This window comes from Rhinolophus hipposideros, assembly GCF_964194185.1.
Source record: "Rhinolophus hipposideros genome assembly, chromosome: 12".
Classification (NCBI taxonomy): Eukaryota; Metazoa; Chordata; class Mammalia; order Chiroptera; family Rhinolophidae; genus Rhinolophus; species Rhinolophus hipposideros.
Genome location: NC_138058.1, coordinates 2,054,127 through 2,076,979, shown reverse-complemented (window position 1 = coordinate 2,076,979; position 22,853 = coordinate 2,054,127). Strand labels below are relative to the sequence as shown.

The following is a 22,853-nucleotide window of genomic DNA, read 5'->3' as shown; positions in this document are numbered from 1 at the left end:
GAAAAGTGGAGCTGTAGGGGCAAACCCACACTGGCTTCAGAAGGACAGCCCCTCCTGTTCCTGGGTGGCCCCACTCAAGTACAAAGGTGTGTCCTTTTCCCTCCCCAATCCTCTCCTTTCTTCTCTTTTTTTCTTTCTCTTCCCAACCTGTTTCTTGGCTTGACTTTGGCTGGGGACAACCTGTGGAGCCCACAGGTATGGCTGCCTTCACTGAGTGGAATGGGTTGAATCATGCCCACCTCAGTCAGATGTTGGAGTCCTGCCCCCAATACGTGTAAATGGGGAGTTGTTAGGAAATAGGGTCTTTACAGAGGCAATCTCCTTAAAATGGGCACATGAGGGTGGGCCCTCACCCACTGGTGTCCTTACAGAAGGGGACATTAGGACACACACAGGCACAGGGAGAATGCCAGGTGAAAAGGAAGGCCTGGCCACCTACAAGCTGAGGACAGAGGCCTAGAACACAGCCTCCCTCACAGCCCTCCAAGGAACCAACCCTGCGATTCCTGGATCTCAGACTTGTTACCTCTAGAACCAGGAGATTCAGTCTGGGGTACAAGAGCCCTGGCAAAGTGGTCCACCCAGTAAAGCTGAGAACTTGCCAGGGGCCTGGTGGCTCAGGCCAGGAGAGGGAGCGCCTCTGCCTGCCCTCTGAGAACCTCCAAATCCAAGGTGAGAGTGGATGGTACACCACAGGGCACAGTGGCCTCCTCATGAGGAAGTCTGAGGAGCTGGGCAGACACGAGCCCGACGCACACTCCTACGTGGCACTCTGTGACAGTCCCGAGCAGTCCCACGGGAAAGACTTGCCAGGCCTCAGTCAGTCTTCCCGCCTGACTGTTTGGGAGAGCTCGGTGGGAGCCCGCGGGTGGAGTGGGCAGCAGGCAGGAAGTGCAAATGAGGGCAGGAGGGGGTCTGCTGGGGCCTCACCTTCTTTGTGCATCATATGGATCACGGTCACTCCTGGGTACAAGCTCCTGCTTTCATCCGGACGGGAACAATGAAGCAGTGCAGCCCTAAGGAAGGTGAAGACACGGTGATAGCTCTCCCCTGAAGACACTCGTGTGATGAAAGCTTTATTTACTTTCTGGGCGGCACACGATTACGTTGGTCCCCACATTCACTCCATTCTATGCCTGCACCGCCCAGAGCAGTGTATCACGTCTAAATGGCACGATAAACTCTATCGCCCCACATATGCAGGAGGCGAGTTAGTGCTCGGTGCTGTACAACAGAAACACAGCCCTGTGAGTGGGGTTTCAGTGTCAAGGGCTCACTTCTGTGTCATTGACCGACCTTGAGACCTTCCGCGGACAGTGAGCTGGGCGAAGACGGCGGTGTAGTTCCCGTGGGTGGCATTTCCGATGTACATCTTCTGGGCGTCTTCACACGGAGTGTGGATTACAAACTCCTGCAGAAACAGCAGAATGACGGGGTCCCTGTGGCAGTGTTTCAGCGCCTGGGTTGTTGCAAGGACGGCTGTGAAACAGCCCCGCTCCCTCAACCCCCCCACCGCCCACCCCACCCCCAGGGCACTTCACAAGAAGGAGGAGACTGCCAGAGTCACCAGACTGGGCTTGTGAGGTCGATGCCCCACCCCCCCATCACAAGGCTCACCTCCACCTCTTCTGTGAAAACGGCTGCAAGTTAAAGCGCTTTTCAGTGAATTGCGCACTTGGGAAGATAGGTGGCAGTTTTCAATGGATTGAGGCGCTCATCCCCCCTTCCTGGTCTCTCCATTATAATGTTGAGCTGACACGCATGCTATCGGCTGATGCCACCCAGCTTCAATGCCTAAGGACTCTTCAATTATCAGCATCTTTCTCTCTCAGCTCCTCCCCCAGAGACTGTGGCTTCTAAATAATCCAACACCTAAACCCCTAAAAGCCATGATGATACCTATTCAGCTCTCCACACACCCCTTGCCCCCAAGCACCCCACCTGCAAGGTTCCCAAGACAGGATGGACATCCAACGACCGCTGGTCGGATGAGTGCATGTCTGTGTGTCTCATTTTGTCTGCCAGGCATCTCCGCTTCAGCACAAATGGCTTGGGTCCTCATGCCCGCCACTGTCCCCGGGGGCTGTAAACACGCCTACCTCCATAAGAAGGGCCTCTTGTTCCGATGGCAACCAACAAACCCAAAACCAAAACAGCTCAATGCCAGCAAAACCATTGGGCAACCAGGACCTGTGCCCCCCACTGCTTAGACTCTGGGCCCATACACTTTTGATTTTTTGTAAAAAAGAAGTAAGTCAGTGAACACTCTGGATGACTGGCTCAGAACCTGCCTCTTCCTTTTCCTGACTGATGACTATAATAAAAAAAGGTCCCCCAAGAAGGCTCATACTTGTAAATGATTCTCTGTCTTAGGGAAATAATCTTAGAATATGCCATCCAGATCGTCTCCGTAAGATGATCAGGATTCCGGCTCAAAACAGTCGCAAACTAACACTGGTCAGAAAGGAGCAGGAAGAAAACGCAGGGTTTTCGTTTTTGAAGTCTCTGCTGAGAAGTCTCTGGAAGCTGGTACAGAATCACAGTGGAAATGCTCCCCTTTACTTCTGGGTTCTCCCTAGCTCGGCTCGGCCCCTGGGTCACTCTCACATCTATTGTCCAGGAATAACTGACCATAACTGCCAGCTCTGAATCCTGGGCGCCTAGGGTAGGTCAGGCCAACGGGGGGAGACGCACGTTTCACCAGAGCTGATAATATTGAAGATGTGGCTGAACTAAACCTATAAGCTATCGATCATGAAAGATTAGCTCGGGTTTCAGATCTTAAAGTATGTAGGAACCACTGTCCCTCTGGCCAAGAAATACAGTGTTGAAGCCTAAGAAAACCTGCTCTGACATATGTTTGCACAGGGAAACTGACATGTGCCAGGACTTTTAAGAGACTTTTAAGAGAAGTCTCCGGAGGCTGCCTGATTGTCACGGGTCAGCCAGGACTTCGCAAAGAAAGGAGGTATCTGAGGCTAGGTGCAATGACAAACAAACAAACAACAACCACAGCCTGTGTGGTGAGGGGACGCTTACACCTTGAGGGAGAGGAAGGGGAGTAGCAGAAAGCCACTGGCCCAGCAGGAAAGGTCTGGTTGGGTGGGGAAGAGACAGGAGGCCACTCGTCCCCATAAATATCTGATACGCTCTGGGAAAGGAGGTCTGTCACTTTTGGCAAAAACACTTGACTTGGAAAGTTTGCATCAGCCAAAACACTCGCATTAAAGCCGCAGCTCCGTAACACACACCATGTGCGTCGGCTCCTGTTATGACTTTGTCAAAGGCCAGAGGAACGGTCACTGCTGGAAGCACTCAAAATTAAGACGGCTTCTGCCCGAGAGATTTTAGCTTTGTTTATTTTCATGATTTAGAGTCAAGTGTAAAAATAAAATTATCTCTTACTGCTTAACTAGCCGTACCACCAGCCAATCCCCCTCCAAAAATAAAAATAAAACAACCAACACATGGGAATGAATAACCAAACAATGGGAGAGGCTGAAACAGTCCTTGAGGGAGCGAGGGCTCATCTCACATGCTCTCACGGTCCTAGGGGAAATGAAGGGGAAGACACGCCACACAGGAGAGGTACAGCCCCTTTCTGTCGTCCTCGGGAGGCTCAGTGGCCACCAAAGTCCCCTCATCATGGTTCCTACTGCAGCTCCCATGCTGACAGTGGGCAGCCAGGGGGCTAAATCATTTATGCTGTTGGGGGAAAACGGGACCAACACAGGGAAACAGATTTTGTGGGGGGAAAATAATTGTAAACATAGACAAATAAGAGTTGTGGGTGAAGTTTTCTTTTTCCCCTTTAGTGACAGCACGGTGACCTCAATACCATGGTTTACGGAGAGAAAAACTTGGCCAGCCCAAACCCAAAAGATGTCCGGTCAGCACCCATCAATGCAGGAAAGCTAAGGACAGTCCCGCTACAAGCTGAGACTCGCTCGTGAACTGCATAGCCACAGTCAGTTTCTTAACTTCTGTGAGCCTCAGTTTCTCCACCTGTAAAACAGGAACAGTAGTGTCTTCCTATGAGATTGCAGAATAGTCAACAGTGTGACCTGTGCAGGCCTCAGCCTGCTGCCCAGATCAATCCACAGAAGCAGCTCACTGACCGTTCGTGGGACTCCCATGAGGGAACACGGGACCGGACACAGAGCGAGTCTGACGCGGAGCTGGGCTCATGGTGGCAGCCCTCGCTCTCATTAGCGTCATGACCTTGGATACCCCGGGCTACTCTAGAGAACTAGGCAGGAGGAACGGCAGGGTGTCCTCCAACGCCGCCTCCCCTCAACCTGCCATTCCAAACACTGAGCACCTCCGGGGGTCAGGAGGTCCGCCACCGGAACCCAGACTCGAAGGGACACACTCAGCAACTATGAAGACCGCAGGAGGGGCCACATGCATGCACAGGGCCACGCCCACAACTGCCACTCCTACTTGCACACTTACGTTTACACACGCTCCTTTCTAGAAAGAACTTCAAACTGCATTTATTCCTTTCTAGTTCCTAGGGGGTACCCTGGGGACCTCAATATCAAACAAGACACTATGGGGGGGATCAGTAAACAGGGGCTCTTTTTATTCAGCAGGAGTAGGCGTCAAAGAACGAGGGAAGCGTGTGCAGAGCAAGGACTCCCGGGACAGGCTGTCACCCAGCCATGGGTTGATGACACAGGTCAGGTGACAGGGTCTCGAGCCACATTTTTCATTAAGGAGAAGGGAAGGGAAACTCTTGCAGTAAGACGGTTGTGTGACATGTTTGCTCCGGTTGTCCTGTGAGTTTCTGTGCAGGTGACGAACATGGCACAGTGCCGGGACAGAGGCCTGGCTGCTGGGAAGGAAGATGCAACACAGACGGCGCCCTCCTGCCACCTGGTGCCATGAACAATGCCAGCGACGGCTCTGCCAGTCACTCACCTGCCACCGCGAGGAAGGACACGAGCGTGGCCCCGGTGCTGTTCTCGCGGGGCTGTCACGGGCATTGAGGCAATGAGTGTGCGGAAGGTGCCGACAGCGGTGCGCGCGCACAGTAGGTGCTGCCTACGTGTCAAAGGGCAGCGCACGTCCACCTCCCCGGAAGCACGCACACGTTGGTGTGAGCCTGCGTGCCTCGCCCCAGAGGACACGCACAGAGGGTGGAGCTGCACAGGGACAGCGGGGCAGCAGGCTCTGTGCGGTGTCCTGCTGTCCAGACCATGGGCCGCGGGGCCACAGTCCTCACCTGTGCAGAGAGGTCCAAGGTGGCTTCGGTCTGGATGCCTCTAGCGCTGCTCCCATGGCCCCTCTCGGTCATTGCAAACATCCCCGTGTATTTCTGCTCCTGGAGTTTACCAGACATCAGAAGGGAATGAGCTGGGCAGGTGGCCACTCCACCTGCAGACCTCTCAGGAGGTGAGACCTCTCACAAAGGATGTGGGTGAGACAGGGAGAGGTGAATTGGAGATGACAGAAATCCAAGCTGGTGACAGCTAATGTACCCCTAACAACATGACAGGCTCAACGAAACATACAAAAAAGTAGTCTTGAAATTCTCATTCCAAACAAGACTCTTGCTGACACTAATTCTGTTTTATTTTCCTGCACATGCGCACACGCATACCCCTAGCTACTGAGTATCTTTAAGGCTTGTCATAGACGAAGACATCATTTGAGGTGCATGCCATACCTGCAGTGGCTTCAGCCACTTGGCTACATGTCTTGGGCTTCCGAGATTCCTGACTGCGCCACCAAATAGCCAGTAAATGATTCCACACTGGAAGGAAGGACAATACAGACCATTGTTAGCGACAGCCAACAATTGAATGACAGCTAACCCCACGGGTCAAACTCCATTCGAGGAGGCTCTGCTGAGCTCGTGGCGCAGTGGCACAGCTTCCAGCTGCCCTGTCACCGCCTGTCGGGCTCCAGGTCCTCCGCAGACGTGGCTCTAGGTTGTCTCACAGCCCAGAGGGTCAGGCCTCCAGCCCCGCTCACCCCATCCAGTGACTGTCCTGAGTGCTCATCCTGCTCCAGGGCCAGCTCAGTCCCTGGGGCAGGAGACGTGCAACCAAGTGTTTGTGCACGAAGCCTGCGGGCTGAGCACTGCTGTGAGGACGCAGTAGAAACAGCAAGGTGATGGAAGATGGGGTGCTGTGAGAGGGACGAGGTAGGCTGGGCGCAGACCCCAGTTCGGCTACAAACTGCTGTGGGACCCTGGACAAATGACACAGGAGCCTCAGCTCCCACGTGTGACAGTGGAGTGCGCGATGAGCCCCCACACATTCCAAGCACTGAGCTCCATACACACGAGGCCATTGGTTCTCGCGACAACCCGGAGAAGAAAACACCATCACCCCACATGACAGATGAGGTCTCTGAGGTTCAGAAGAAAGTGGCCTGCCCCAGGCTGCACCCCAAGGAATTGGGGTTCAAACTCAAGCCATCTGACATCTAACAGCACCTCATGAGGCTGCTGCAGGACTCGCTGAGGGGCAGCAGCGAAGACTTTGTCTGGTCTCCCCTAAACCCTGGGAAGCGTTGCTGACAGGAGGAGGGGAAAGAGAAAGGATGGGACCTCAGCAGGGCATCTCAGCTTCAGATCAGGACTAGAAAGAGAGACGTCCCATGGTGCCAGGGAACTCTCGGGGCTAGAGCTGGAGCACAGGTGACTTCACCTTCTACACCAGGTCAGCCACAGCCTGGACACAGCTGGGAGAGATCGGGCGTCTCAGGGGTGACAACCCCAGCACTCGCCCTGGCCTGGAGTGCACCTCCTCACAGGCCCCACCAATTATGTGTGAACACGACCTACAAGTGGGCATAGGCTACTCATAACCTCAGATGCACAAGGAACGTGCCAGCCTGTGACGAAATGCCAGAGGCTGAACATGCACCCATGTTATTCTCCCTCCCTGCCACAATGCACTGGTGAGATCTGTCCTACATGCCAGGAAGCCAGCAGTGCCACGTTGGTGACAGGCTAGGCCCCTCCTACACAACAGTAGGACAGCAGGTCCCCAAGAAACTTCCAGTGCATTCAGGTTTTCATTCCAAGAGCAAAGGGGATATACTGAGGCCCTGCAGGTGCTTTCTGAGACAGTGGAACCCCAGAAAGGACAGTGCTGTGGACTGAATTGCATCCCCCCAATTCGTGGGCCGAAGCCTAACCCCCAATGTGGTGGTAATAGGACACAGAGTTGGGAACTAATTAGGATTGGATGAGGTCATGGGGGGCGGGGGGACATGATGGAATTAGTGTTCCTGCGAGAGATAAGAGCTTGCTTCCCATCCCTCCCTCTCTCCTTCTCCCCCTCTCTCCCCACTTCTCTCTCTTTCTCCCTCTTTGTCTCTCTCTCCCTCCCTCTCTCTCTCCGTCCCCCAACCCTCATGTGAGGTCCCAGCGAGAAGGTGGCCTTCTACGGGAAGAAAGTCCTCCCCAGAAACTGGGTCAGCTGGCACCTTGATCCGGAACTGAGAAATAAATTTCAATCGCTTCAGCCCCACCCCCACGCTGCCCAGATCTATAGAATTATCATGGCAGCCCAGATAAACTAAGACAGATAGTAAGATGACTCAACTAAGAAAGGAAGGGAACAGTCATGGGAAGAAGGAAAGGAAGCAGCTCATGTTTCTTTTGACCTTGAGTCCCTCCCGATCACTCCAAGCTTTTGGCAGAGGCGTTGGGCGGCCCCCATGCTACATGAGGATTCCAGGACCTCGGCAGAGAAGGTCCCTTTCCCTGGCACCTCTCTCACTGTCCCGTCCCCTGGCTGGAAGCTGCTGTCGGAGCCAGAGCCGGCCCAGCACTTGGCTTGTGAGCACAACCATGTTTGTCCAAAGGGCTCAGGGACACCTGAGCATAACACAGAGAATAACACAGAGCTGGGGAAGAGAGGGAGGGGCCCGGCCTGCGGGGCACAGGTGACTGTGGCGAGCTGCTGCTGCAGCCAGCTCAGGTGAAGGTGTCAAAGGACAGTGGGCAAAGGCCACCAGCTGCTCTGGGCTGGCAGCAAGATCTGGGGACGCCCTGCCTGGCCCCGAGCTAAGAGGACACCTCCCTCTACTGCGGGGGAAGCGGTTTAAGCAAAGCAATGATCACAGAAGCATTTTAAAGTATTTATTGCTTTAAATCTATTTGAATTTTCTTCCAGGATACTCAGGAAGTAACATTTTTTTAAAAGCTTTTCTTTGTGGAAAATTTCAAACAAAATAGAAGAGTGTGTAATGAACTAACGAGGACCAGCTCACGGTCCATTTGCTTCATCTTTCCTCTAATCCATGTTCCCATTTCACACCCCAGGTAGCCATGACTTTTATCCCAGACACCCTGTCATTTTCATCCCTAAACACATCCCATATATCTATAAAAGGGAATGACTCTTTCTAAAGGCATAACCCTAAAACCATTATCCCACCTAAAAATGTGCAAGGTGTGATCAAAAAAATAAGGTGAATGTTTACATTTTTAAAATTTATTATGGTAAAAGACACATTGCCATTAACCCCCCTCAAAATACTCCCCTTTCTTTGAACACACTTATCCCATCGTTCTTGCCACTTTCTGAAGCAGTTCTGGAAGTCCTCTTTCATGAGTGTCGTTAGTTGCATTCTTGTGGCTGCCTTGATGTCCTAAATAGATTCAAAACATTTACCTTTCATGGTCATTTTGACTTTGGGGAAGAGCCAGAAGTCGCATGGTGCCAGATCTGGTGAATAAGGTGGATGAGGACACACCATAATGCTTTTATTTGACAGAAATTGCCGTACTAGAAGCGATGTGTGACATGGAGCGTTGTCATGATGGAGGATGAAGGAAAGACATTCATGAAAGAGGACTTCCAGAACTGCCTCAGAAAGTGGCAAGAACGATGGGATAAGTATGTTCAAAGCGAGGGGGAGTATTTTGAGAGGGATTAATGGAAATGTGTCTTTTACTGTAATTGTATTTTTTATTTAAACATTCACCGTATTTTTCTACCACATCTCATACTAATTCATTAATATCACCAAATAGCCAATGTTCAGAGTTCCCCAACTGACATGTAATTTTTCTTTATCGTCTGTTGCTTGAACCAGGGTCTAAATAATGTGCACCATTGCAGCTGGTCAGAATGTCCCCAAGCCTGCTTGAACCGCAGGCTGCCCCCTTGTTCAGTCATTCCCTATAGGACTCAATGCACCAGGCTCAGTGCCAGACCCTGGAGAGGCACAGAAGCAGGCCCTGCCCAGAAAGTGGGGACACCCATGGAGATTCCCCAGGTCACACCCCACCTGGCTGAAGAGAAGGCGGGTGGGGGCAAAATGGTACAAGTGCAAACTGAGGGTCCTGAGTGTAGACCAGTGTCCCCAGTGTTTCTGATAGGGGGGCTGTTTGGTGCATCTCAGCTGAATTTCTTCTTCCTGGAGCCACAGCCACCCATCCAGGAGGAGACCCTGCCCAGCTAAGTCACAGGGAAGCCAGCCTGCCCCAAAGGACCTCACCACTGATGGCACATACAGATTTCTTAAATTCCCATCCATTTTTAAATGTCTGCACTGCAGAACGGAAATAACTGCTACCTTGGACACACCAATGACCCACCTGGCCTCCTGTCTGATCAGTCTTGCTTCACATTCTAGTTATAACTTCCCCTTGTGGAGACGTCAGACTAAAGGCTTGGGTGCAGGGATTATTCTGAGGCCCAGGAGTGGCCCCAGAGGGAAAGGAGGGCAGAGGCAAGGCCACATGAATGACCTGCTGGGGGCTGAGGGCGCCTCCAAGCCATTCTGGTCAGCACGCTTGGCGAGCTGGGGCACACAAAGCAAGCCCACAGCGCGGTGCCATCTTGTAGCCACTGGTGCAAAATGGGGAAGTCTGCAGGTTCCAAGTGCTGGGCACATCCACACAGGAATACAGACAGCAGGCAAAAGTGAACGAATCCCATTCATATATCACACTCAAAATGGCAAAACTACCAAGGCGGAGCACAGATGAGTGGTTGCCAGAGGACAGGGATGGGGGCCTGCAGGCGAGGGTCTCGGGTGGCTCTAGGAGTTCCTGTGACAATGAGTCAGCTCTGTATCTCGGCTGTGGTGGTGGAACTTTCTCTCTCTCTCTCTCTCTCTCTCTCTCTCTCTCTCTCTCTCTCTCTCTCACACACACACACACACACACACACACACATACACACACACACAGTGAAATCTGAAGAAAGTCTGCCATCTAGTTAACACACTGTACGTACCAAGGCTGATTTCCTGGTTTCATATTACATTACAGCTACGAATGGTGTCACCACTGAGGGAAACTGTGTGAAGAGTTCTTATGACTCTATGTACTATTTTTGTAACTTCCTGTGAGCTTTATTACTTCAAAATAAAAATATTTTTTAAAAATAAATATGAATGCAGTGGCATGCAACCATATGGACCAATCAGTGATAATATTTAAGTGAAGAGAGTAAACATGAATGACTATGAGACTGTTTTTCCACAATGAGACAAATGAAAACAACTGATTGACACCATGCAATAAAAGTAAACAAAAAGAAAAGCAATGAGGAAAAAAAAAACCCATAGGATTGAATGTAATGGTTACAGAGGGCGTGGGGGGATGGGGTGTAAGCTGCACGTTTTACAAACATCTGTTCCCGTAAACAGACTGATGCCTGAAGGATTCTGATTTCACAGCAGGCCGTTCAAAACCAAGGGAGGTTCGCAAAGGGCAGGTGCCCACGCCACTTACCTTCACTCCTGTGGCCATGTCTGCTGTGGAGAGGACTTCTCCGATGACGAGGCTTCGACTGACAAAATTCTTTGTTTTCTCTGCCTAAAAACATGACAAACCCAATGTCAAGGTTTCTTTATGGTCTCCTGACCTTCTAGATTAATATTTTTTATAACAAGCATATGTTACTTTTACAATAAAAAATGCAACACAGAGCAATTTTTAAATGAACATTAATCGCATCACACTACTGAAGTAAACATGTTCGTCCTTTCATGATATGATCGTCTGTTCTCTGCCTACATATAAAGTGCCTGAAGACGCTTTTCTTACACCAAAGTAGACCGTGTCTGCATGCAGGTCAGGCCCCAGACAGACTCCACTCTGGCCTCCAGTCGCCTTCATCAGGCGTGTCCCTAGCACTCTCCAAAGGGGCATCTCCTCAGCCCTGCCCGCAGCCTCTCTGTGCCAACCTCGAACCAGCAGGGAAGGCCTGGCTCACATCCAGGTGACCGTCTTCATGAAAACAGAGGACTGGCAAGGTTTGGGGACATTCTGGACACAGAAAGAGCAACAGTTTCCACTTTCCTCTCTAACCTGGACCATCGCAGGCTTTGATCATTTAAAGCCCCATCATCACCCTCGGCTCACTCTCTGTACACAAAAGCCACAAATCTCAAAGCTACCTGAGCACACACCTCTCCAGCAGCGACAAGTGAGACCTGCAAAGCACTGTCTCTGTGCTCTCTTAAAATGTCCCCTGACCCATTGTTGGAATCAATGCTCGTCTTCCCGACTCACCAGTCTGCCCTGAGCCCCAACTAACAAAGCTGCTGGTGGCCCGTGCGCAGGTCTATGTGTGGGCGTGTGTGTGTGCATATGTCCACGTGTGCATGTGTGTGTGCATACAAGCATGTGCACCCATGTCTACGCACGTGTGTGATTGTGTACATGAGCATGTGTGCCCATGTACACACGTGTGATTGTGTACATTTGTGCACATGAGCACGTTCCCTGTGCACGTGTGACGCATGTACATGTGCACGAGTATGTGTGCCCACGTGCACACGTGATGTGTGTAAGTGTGTACGTGTGAGCATGTGTGTCCATGTGTACATGTATGTGATGTGTGTACGTGTGTGCATGTGAGTGTATGTGTCCATGTGCACACGTGCTTGCACGTACATGGAATCTGCCCACTGGCAGCAGGACCATAGCTGACCTTCCTTGGATGGTTCTCAATTTCCACACTGGCTTAAGCTCTCTCACCAAACACACTCTCTTTTCCCTCCCATGGGCTTTTACAATGTTCCTTTCAAGCATTATTAGCTTTATCAAACAGCAGACTGTCAAGATTTATGACTCTGATCGTGGCTCCGACCCAGGGCATCTTGTATTGATTATTTCCTAAAATATCTCCAGGCTTCAGCATGAGCCATTGCGTGGCTCTGGTCCCGGCTGTCACTGGAGAGTTAGTTACCAGCAAATAATAAAAAACAACTGGAGCAGATATTTGCAGACTTTTTTGGAGGGTCCATGTATCCTCTGTCCCCCAGTTCCTCACAACTACCATCCATGAGGCCAAGCAGGACAGGAAGTACTGACCCCATGTAACGCATGGAAAAGTCTAGGCTTGGGGAGGTCCGAAGACTTGTCCAACCAGGGTCACCCAGGAAGTGGCAGAACAAAACCCAGAAACCAGATCTTCAGATTCCTCTCGGATGTCTGCCCGCCCCCCTTCCCCCGGCTGCCCTTTATTGCTAAGCTGGAGGAAACCTGGGACTCTGGCGGCCCAGCCTTTGTCACCAGTCTACCCCTACTTTGTACCACCAGGCTCATCCCCAGAGAGCTCGTGACATCAACACGTCCCGGTGCCCAGGTGATCTTCCTGAGTGTCACCACACCCTGCATGGTTACAAGTGTGTCCTCACTTTACACCTCCCCACGGCTGTAGCCAAACGTAAAGCACCCGGGCTAAGTAAATCCATCAGAATCTCTGACTGTTTAGTGTTCTTCATATTAAACTCTCTCCGTTTACACTGTTGAGGCAGGCGTATGACCTTGTCATGACTGTATCCAACTGGGGTCATTTACCCACCAGTTTAAAATAAATTGCAATCACATTTGCCAAAGAATCGACCCCAAATCTAGCCATCTTGGAGCGTATAAATTGTTTCTGACGCTTACTTTCCTTCCCCAGGCTCTACACGAGACAGCCATCTCAGCTACTAGTCCGAATGGCAAAGCCAGCAGGAGTTTGCCTGACCCTGCGGTGTTGGTTTAAGCACCCATTTGGCCTGGTCCTTTCCAAGAAGTCAAGCAAAAGCTCCAGGACTAAGATTTGGCTTCATCTAATTAACTGCCTCACTGGCATATATTTTTAACATCTTCCGCCCACAGAAATGCTCCCTTTTCTTCACTTCTTTCATTTTTGACCCATTAATTGTTCTTACTTAAGGAATGTCTAATGTTAACAAGGTTCCCCTCTCATTCAATTGGCAACATAATGAATTGTCTGTATTGTAACAATCAATCAATAATTGACACGTGTTTTGTCATACTTTTCTGCAGTGTTTCTACGGGGTCCATAGCTGCCTTCATTTAGATTTGATATATTCAAACCAAACTCAATTACCATACCTGAATGTTAGTTTGTAGTAATCTTAAATGCTGCTGATCCCATAAATATATGGGAACATACTCAGGCTACTTTCCTTCTATACATCATCCCACAGCACACCCCATGCTCTTTACATTTCTGCTTAATAAATCCAGTCCCAAACAGAAGGAAGGTAGTGTTCCCAAAAATAGCTGCCATTTCTTTGCAGAGCACTTGAAATGCCAGACCTTTATAATGCAATATTCTGTTACAAATCCAAACCTGCAAAAATGTATTTTGGGTTTTATAAGCCCAGAGAGTCTCTAAAAGGTACGTATCTTCTTCTTCCACTAAAGTCAACTTGCTTGGTCTATAACCTGAGCTGTCTTTCCCCTGATGTTAAAAAACCCTGATCGCCACCTTGTGACCCATCAGCAACCCGGGTTAGTGCCAGCCAAGAGGGCTGGGCAGAACATTTCTGGATCTTAGCTTTCTAATATCAGTCCCCAAGCTTTCATATTTGCTTCTTCTGTCTTCTCGTTTCAATTTGCAATTTTAGTTATGTCTTCTCGGTCTTACTGAATACAAGCCCTTTGTTATAATTAGCCCCAAATTATTTTAGAAAGAGAAAGGGTCAGAGTCAAAATATACAAATAAATAAATGGGTTTCAAGGATTCAGTCATACTGCTCTAACGAGACTCTCCCTCTGGGCGAACCAGTCCTGCCCCTCCCTCCAAGAGATGCCAAGTCTGGCCCCTTCTTGACCTCCACTACCATCTCATGCCTGGACTCATAACAGCCTCCCCACTGTTATCTTCCCTCTGCCCCAAACATCGGACAGTATGGTCTTTTCAAAATCAGTAAGGTAAAATTTACATTCAGTGAAATGCACACAGCTGAAGTGCATGAGTTCTGGTCAATTATCTACCTGTGTAACCATCGCACCAATTACGATTACAGAATGTTCCCATCCCCCAGAAAGTGCCCCTTTCAGCGAGTCCCCACCCCCACAGGGAACTGCTCTTTTTACCACCATCATTAGCTTTGCCTGTTCCTGAACTTACATAAATTCCACATAAATGGAATTGTACAGGAAGTACTCTTTTTTGTCTGCCTTCTTTCATGCAAATAAGGCACCCGTGCTTTGTATGTTAGCAGTTCCTTCTTTTTCATGACTGAGTCCTTCCCTGTCTATGAATGTTCCACAACTTGTCCAGTCCTTTACTGACGAACATTTGGATTACTTCCAGCTTAGGCTGATTATGAATAAAGCTGATATAAACATTCAGAGCCCAGTCCTTCATGGACATGTGTTTCTATTTCTCTTTTGTAAATCCCCAGGAATATACTTGCTGGGTTAAAGGGCAGGTTTCTGTTTAATATTGTAAGGAACTGCCAAACAGGTTTCCAAAATGATTGTACTATTCACTCTCCTACCACCAGTGTATGAGAGTTCTAGCTGCTCGGCATCCTCATCTGGACTGCCAGTCTTTTCCATTTTTAGGGCAATGCTACCTCGTTATGGTTTGAATACGTGTCTCTCGGATGACTACAGATGCTTGGTGGCCATTTGTATAGTTTTATAAAATGTCTCCAAGTCTTTTGCCCATTTTTTAAAATTGCGTTCTTTTTATCATTGAGCTCTAAGAATTCTTTATATATTCTGGGTACAAACCCCTGTATCTGGACATAAATTTTTGTCAGATAAAGCACTGCAGATATTTTTTCCTAGTTTGGGGATTGTTTTTTCTCTTAATGATGTCTTTTGATGAACAGTTTTCAATTTTGATAAAGACCCATTTACCAATTTTATCATTTATGTGTTTAGCACTTCGGGGGTCTTTTCTAAGAAACTGCCTATCCTAAAGTCAAAAGGACAGTCTCCTTTGGTTTCCTACATTTGTAATTACAGAATGTATGTGTAGGTATATCACACATCTCCACTTATTTCTGTGTGTAGTGTGAGATAGGGATCAAGGTTAACTTTTTCTATGTTTACCTAGTTGTTCAGGCAGCATTTGTTGAAAAGACTTTTATTTTCCCATCACATTGCCTTGGCAACATTGCCAAAAAAAATCCGCTGATTATATATGTGTGGTTTTACGAGTATTTCAGGACTCTCCAGCTGTCCCATTCATCCGTTTGTCTATCCTGTGCCAATACCACACAATCCTCAGTGCTTTTGTAATAAGTCTTGAAATCAAGGAGAGTCCTCCAAATTTGTTTCAGAATTGTTTTAATGAGTCTAGGATTTGTGTGTGTATGTGTTTTATGCATTTTTTAATCAAGTTGTAAATTTTGATGAAGGCAAGTCAGTATTTTAAAAATAAGCATCATGTTGCACTTCCCCAACCCCACCTCCACGGTGAAAACCCTCCGATGACTCCAAAAGCAAGACAATCCAACCGTGTCACCGGGGCCTTCTCTTATTTTCTGCTGATTCTCTGCGGGGGCCACAAAGTTGGGTGCCTGAGCAGAGTGCTGAAGGATTCTGTCACAGAGGCCATGTGTTGCTCCTACTCTCCCAGGGGCCATGATGACTCCAGGCAAGCCCAATGTAGGAATGATGCAAGGTGACAGTCCCATGGATCTAAGGATATTTTTCTCATTGCACAACAACAATATTGTAGTATTCTGACAGCTTAGGATTTTCCAATTTTTTCCTTAAATATAATACTTCTTCCTACCAAATTCCTGTTTTGGAAAGTTTTCTGATTGTTAGTGTAATCACATAACTTAATATCGACAGCATGTAATGATGAATGTATTGCAGTGACATTACCAGTTTGAAGCATAAGCTTACTTTTCTGATGAAGGAAGGTGCATTATTTTACATTCATTTTCATAGAAAATAATGGTCCGTGTTGTACGCTGCAACTTTCCTGAATTTATTATTAATAGTTTTAAGGTTTTTTGTGGACTCTTTAGGGTTTTCTACACATAAGACTGTGTCATCTGTGAACAGCGAGTTTTACTTCTTTTCCAGTTTCCCATGATTGATTTTTATCCACAGCACCTACATCTGACATACTGTAAATTTACTTGTTTCTTAGCCTATTACCTCCCTCCTCCCAGACTACCATCCAGCTCCATAAAGACAGGTCTTTTTGGCCCATTTTGTTCACTGCTTCTTGAACCATGCCTGGCTCATAGTAGGTGTTCAATAGACAATTGTAAAATGAATTCTTCTCTTTACCTGGCATATAGAAGGATCTTAGCAAAGGATAGCAAGTAATAATTATTGTTACTTTGAACAAAGTGTTTCACTGCAAGAATAAAGAAGACTTGAAAAGAGAGCTGCACCAGAGTCCCTGCATGGGACCCTGGCACTCCCTGTCAAGTAATCCCCGTGGCCATCATAGATGACAACTCATTCAGATACCAATCCACACAGAGGAACTTCTGTAAACAGCCCGTGCTATCCTGTTGTCTCTGTTCAAATCCTCCACGGCCTCCCTTGGGGTCAGGCTGGCCTGGCCAGAGTACTGGCCAAGTGGCCAGTGTCCAAGCCCATGGAACTGGAGCTGGGACACGGGCTCCTGCCAAAGGCAGCACACAAGACAGAGCCAGGGGCAGCCTGTCACAGCCCACAAGGAAAGGCCTGGGTTCCAGTACAAACAGAAGCCAGAGGGTCCCGGACAGAGCCAAGACCAGGGTGTCGGAGCCAGGAGCTCAGAGCGGGTCAGGAGCCAGGGCTGGGGAGGCGGCGGGCACTCATCCGGGCCCACAGGTGTTTGTGGGCAGCAAGGCAGGGCCCGTGAGACGGGCCTGCGTGAAGGGCCAGTGACAGGGTGGACAGCCTCTGCCTCTTGGCACATTTCCTGCTCATTTCCTCCCTTTTGGCGGCACCCCGGCTTCAGTGTCACTGCTTCCTGGGAAGGGCGGGGTTAATGAGAAAAGCCACCATCTTCCTCAGTCCCAGATGTCTTCTAAGGGGAGCTGACCTTAGAATCTCATTCCATTTTAGGTCTGATCACCCACCTGGTAGTTCTCTAAATACGAAAACAAAAACCATCCCAAACTGAGACTATCTAAAATTCTAATCAAAATAATAGACAATTATAGTATAATAAGTATTATGTAAATTAAAGCCACCAATCTTCTGCCAGTTGTCCCCCCAGCTGAGCTGAGATTGGGTTTCCTGAGAAAACAATGGGTAATTTAGATCAATGGTTCTCAAACTTTATAGTCTCTGGACCCCTTTACACTCTTCACAATTATCAAGGATTGCACAAAGCATTTTTTTATGTGGGTTATATCTATCAACTTACCATCCTAGTAATTAAAATTCAGAATTTTAAAAAGTTATTCATTTCAAAATCACAATAAACCCATTACACGTTAATATAAATGATATAATTCCTATGAAAAATAACCATAATTTCCAATCCCAAAAAAAAATCAGTGAAAAGAATGGCATTGTTTACATTTTTGCTATTGCTTTAACATCTAGCTTAATAGAAGACAGCTAGACTATCATTTCTGCTTCTGGACTCAGTCTGTTGCGAGATGTTGTTTTGGTGGAAGTTTATGATGAAAATCTGGTGTCATGCACGCAGGCCATTGGGCATCTACTTTGCATGCTCCTGTGTAGACCACGGGGATGAAGATGAGCAGAGCTCAGGAGGCACGGGATGACAGCGGGGGACAGTCATGGAGTGGGGGCCTCATCATCCGACATCCCCATGCCTCACTACCCTTGGCCAGGGGCAGCCTGACCCCAGTGGCTCCCTCCTGGGGAAAGAAGTGTTGGGATGGAGTGTTCCTGTGAGTCAGGCCCGAACCATGCTTGGCATGGACCAAATGCTGAATGGGAGCCATCTGGGGGAGACAGTACAGCGTTGCGGGACAGAGGGTAGTGCACCAGCACTCAGGCCGGCATGCACAGGCATCAGCCACCTGGGACATGTCAAAGCTGACTGGACTGGCCTGAGCAGAAGCTCAGGAAGCAGGAGTTTGGAAGACTCCCCAGGTGATTCTAATGTGCAGCCAGGGGCGAGACCCACCAGATTTAAGGGGCTCGGGAAGCAGAACACCGGGGCTTGAACTCGTGCTCCACGAGTTCAATATGCAGCTCACTAGTTGTACCAGCTCAGGCCATTGAGCTTCAGTTTACTCATCTGTAACCTGGACACACCATGAGGGATGTGCCTATTAAATGAGCTCATCCATGTACAGTTCTTAGCACTGTGACAGGCATAAAATGTGCACTAGGCGAGTTTGAGCTGTTATTATTGGTTACGGTGATTTTGGTGCAGGTTGTCAGCCTGCCAGCTTCTAGGGAGCAGTGTCTCTAAGGAATCGTTCACACACAGGACAAGGCGCCCGAGGGGGGTGCGGGCTCCAGTCCCAGCACTGCCCCAAGTACACATCCCACCTGGGTCCCGTCTCATCTGGAAATTCAGGGAGTCGGTGACTTCCCCCACAGGATCCACTCCCGGAATCCTCGGGCACAGAAGGGGACAGGTGGCTAAGGCACAAAAGTGACATCACTGGAGACAGGTGCAGGCAAAGTGCATGAGGTGCGATGACGCAGCTTGCACTGTGCGTGTGCATGTACGTACGTGCACACTCCGTAGTCACACTCACTGCTTTTTCCTTTGGAAGTTATTGGAACATCCCAAATCTATTGCAGATGGCAAAGGGAAAAACACAGAATGGAAATATTTTAATGGCTTATTCTTGGCCCGTGAACTGTCCACAGAGACCTGGAACGAGTGAGGCTCACTCCTCATTTGTCCTGAGAACATCGTCATTACACAGGACACCACGCTCTGCCTTGGAGCTCATCGGATCAGCCGTGCAAGTTATCAGCGACACGAAACGGGGCCAGGGAAGGACCTGGACCGCTCTCTGAACAGGCAGTACAGCCACGACTCCCCATTTTTATTAAGAGGCAGCATGAATCATGTAACACTTCTTCTAGAATTACTGGACCTGGACAGCTCCCCCAGCTGTTCACAGGGGGGATCTTGAGAGCCTTCAAACACAGATTTGCTGCTGAGTTTCCTGACCTCTGCCAGATGAGATGAGCCTGCAGCACTGAGGAGTTTAATTTCCTTCGAGTTCATTGGCTTTATGCGAATTCACACAGAAAGAAGTGCCAAATGGGCTGAGATAACCAACAGAAATGAACTGGAGGGGTCGTATAGGGCCTCCTGGAGGAATTAAAGCTAATCACCCAAGGCAGGCTTGTCCAGTCTGCCCGGGGCCATGGAGGGTGCCTTCAAAACAGAAGATAATTGGATCTAGGACTTCACAGGCCGTCAGAGCCAGACTGCACCGGCTAATCCTTCAGACTCGGTGGCTAGGGCAGCAATTAGTCAAGCTCATTAATGGATCGACCCTCTCATCCGGGTCTCGAGTTCTGACACTGAGTGAGGCCACAGACATGTTGAGCTGATTAAGGGAGCAGGAGACACGCCACGTGTCAGGATTTCACCTTCCAGCCAGCCCCCCCCCAATGCACTTGGGGGCCAGGCTGATAGAGAAACTGGCTGGAAGCAGACCTTTTGGGTTTGCTTTTTTCTCTTTATTGGTTGTATTCTAAATGTATGTTCCATTGAGAGGCAATTTACTAGCCCGAAAATCTGTTTTGCCAGACAGCTTGTGTGAAATGATTTTTCCGGCTTTGCAAGCACGCTTCCCTCGGTTAGGTGAGTGCTTTCCTCCCAAAGGCTCTGCATGTGACTATGCTGTGCCCTTGTCACCTTGGAGCTGGCTACAGTCCCTCAACAGGAAGTGCCTAAGCTCTGCCTGCAATTCCTTCCTGAAGAGAAGATGCTGATTTCTATCCTTGGATCCTCAGGACGGCCAACAGCACAGGGTGACAGGGTGACAGTGTTCTAAAATGGACCCCAGGCCCTGCACCAGCTCTGACCCACACTCCACGGAGAAGTGAACCCACAGTGGTCTCCTGAATGGGAAGACCCCACCCCCTTCCTCAGACCCTGAAGGACAGGAAGGGGTGGACTCACTGCAGGCAGTTCGTCCCTAGTTCAGGCCACTGTGGGGGGGGGGGGGGGGGCACCTCACCAGGAAGGCTGTTGTTTTCCTATATAAGTGTTAGGTTTAAGGAAGCCATGAAGCTGAGTGAGATGGAAATGGATTTACACTTGGCTAAAATGCAGTTCCTAGTACCTCACAAAGGACCTCTCTCACCACATGTTCTTTTTAATGAGGCTAAATTGACTAATGTAACGTAACTGAAGTTAGAAAGGCAATATTTAGACAAATAAGGCTCATACGCTTCAGACAAGTCTAAAATGCCTTAAAAGCCTCTGAAACCAGTTATTTACATTCCTCAGATATTTGAATTTTGTGCCTAAAATTATATTCGTTTTGTAAACAAATATTTTATTATTTCTACTGATTCCTTTATTCCTTTGCCTGTGAGCCTGAGAGAGATGTGTGAGCCAAAGGCAAGAAAGAGCAGGGCAGAAAAGTGGGATGAAGGCACATCCCATGCAGGCAATACAGTCAGTTCCCCAGAACACACAACAGCAGAACAATGGCACTTACCTGTTCCTGAATTGCTCGTCTTAACAGAGGTAGACCCATGGTGAACTTCACTCTCTCAAAAGTCAAAGCTCTCGGGGCCGGCTCGGTGGCTCAGGCGGTTAGAGCTCCATGCTCCTAACTCCGAAGGCTGCCGGTTCGATTCCCACATGGGCCAATGGGCTCTCAACCACAAGGTTGCTAGTTCAATTCATCGAGTCCCGCAAGGGATGGTGGGCTGCGCCTCCTGCAACTAGCAACGACAACTGGACCTGGAGCTGAGCTGCGTCCTCCACAACTAAGACTGAAAGGACAACAACTTGAAGTTGAACGGCACCCTCCACAACTAAGATTGAAAGGACAACTTGACTTGGAAAAAATAAAGTCCTGGAAGTACACACTGTTCCCCAATAAAGTCCTGTTCCCCTTCCCCCAATAAAATCTTTAAAAAAAAAAAAAAGTCAAAGCTCTCATTTCATCCAGGTTTAAGTCATACCTGTGAAGAAGGTCGCAATGGGTGTCCAGAAGTTAAATTGATCAAATTGCTAGGGACTGTGAACAAAACCTCTGAGACACCAGACGTCTTGTGTCTTTGTGTCTCGTTTGATTCTGTGCATCAAAGAAAGGGCCCCCCAAGGGCCCCCCTGCGTGTATAACAGACTATGTGGTCAACACAGGGGGTCAAAATGGAAGGAAAGGATTTCCTCACAAGATGGCCTGCAAACAAGATTCCAAGTATAAAAGACATTTTCATGTGTCTGTGATGACCCAAGAGCAGCGTTTGGGGACAAGAGGGAAAAGGTGGGCTGTAATGGCCACAGGGAGTATGGCTTAGCTGTAGGGAACAGAGCTTACCAGTAACCTGAGGCTCCCAGCAGGCGGCTCAGTATGGCAAGTTCTGGAATCAGGTCATTCCTGCTCACAGGCAACTTTTGCTCAGGGACCCCCCTCACGGCCCACTGAGACTTTCTCACAACTGCACTCTGCCCTTCCTCCCCCTTCTCATGGTGTCAACTCTGCCTGCTCACATTCTGAAGGTCCTTCCCACTCCCCACCCCCTACCTCTTCCAGCTCCCTCCTGGTGACCATTGTCAACCACAGTCATTGGTACTAACTCAAAGCCAACAGGAATCCCCAGTTTGGGGTTTGGTGAAGGAGGAAACTATTCACTGCGAACAGCTCGATTATGAAACCACATGGCTGTGAGGCTGGCGCTCTCTAGCCAGCCAGGTCTTCTCCACCTGCTTGGCTCTTATCCACCCATATGTCGTCCGTGCTATAGCCCTGGTAATACAAACTCCTACCTCGCATGAAAAGGAAAGTGTGGTCCTGGGACCAGAGGGGAGCTGACTTATATAGACTCAAGTTGACACCCCTATTCCCTGATTGGTCCATCCTCATGCAAATAAGGACTCCAAATCCTCACTGTCTGACTGGTAAAAAAAGCACTGTTCTGATTGGTTGCAGAGGAGCCACTCTGATTGGTCAATGAAGATGCTAGTGAGGCTATAGTTGCATGGCTTTGATTGGACTCAGACGTCTCAGTCCTACTGGTTGAAATAGGATTCCAGGAACTCCTTTATAAGGGTTGGCTCAGCCCTCAGGAATACAGGGCAGGCTTGTCCATGAAGTGTGGCTTGCTTGATAGGCCCCTGTGTAGAAGTGGCTACTAGGCACTTTTGAAAAATTTGAGCCCACTTAGCCACCAGGAGCCTTTCTTGGTAGGTGTCTTCTTTTTGGGGATCAACACCCTTCACAGATGTTTCCTCAATAAGTTGCTTGCACGGCTAGTCCCATCCTGGTGTCTGCTTCTCAAAGAACCTAAACTGTCACAGGAGGGGAGGTTCCACTCTGCCACCTAATGATAAGGAGCTATGATCTCTATCAAATAATCAGATGTGTATAAAGGCCTCAGTAATTCCACTGGTGTCGAATGGGCAAATAGGCCAATGGAATAAATAGAATGTAAAGAAAAAGAAGTAAATACATGTGGAAATTCAGCATATGTACCGTGTTTCCCTGAAAATAAGACCGGGTCTTTTATTAAGGTTTGCTCCAGACTGGTG

General features: G+C 48.9%; 1 protein-coding gene across 1 annotated transcript in view; it reads right to left on the bottom strand.

The window, feature by feature from the left end:
• The window catches only part of ACOXL (acyl-CoA oxidase like), a gene marked incomplete at its 5' end in the record, with an annotated part of 116,574 nt that extends 94,682 nt beyond the window's left edge, over positions 1 to 21,892 (bottom strand). Inside the window, 8 exon segments of the mRNA XM_081068425.1 lie at positions 931 to 990; positions 993 to 1,016; positions 1,297 to 1,411; positions 5,228 to 5,326; positions 5,672 to 5,758; positions 10,709 to 10,792; positions 20,812 to 20,879; positions 21,850 to 21,892. Coding sequence (XP_080924551.1) covers positions 931 to 990; positions 993 to 1,016; positions 1,297 to 1,411; positions 5,228 to 5,326; positions 5,672 to 5,758; positions 10,709 to 10,792; positions 20,812 to 20,879; positions 21,850 to 21,892 — 580 coding nt within the window.
• Between the last annotated feature and the right edge of the window lie 961 nt (positions 21,893 to 22,853).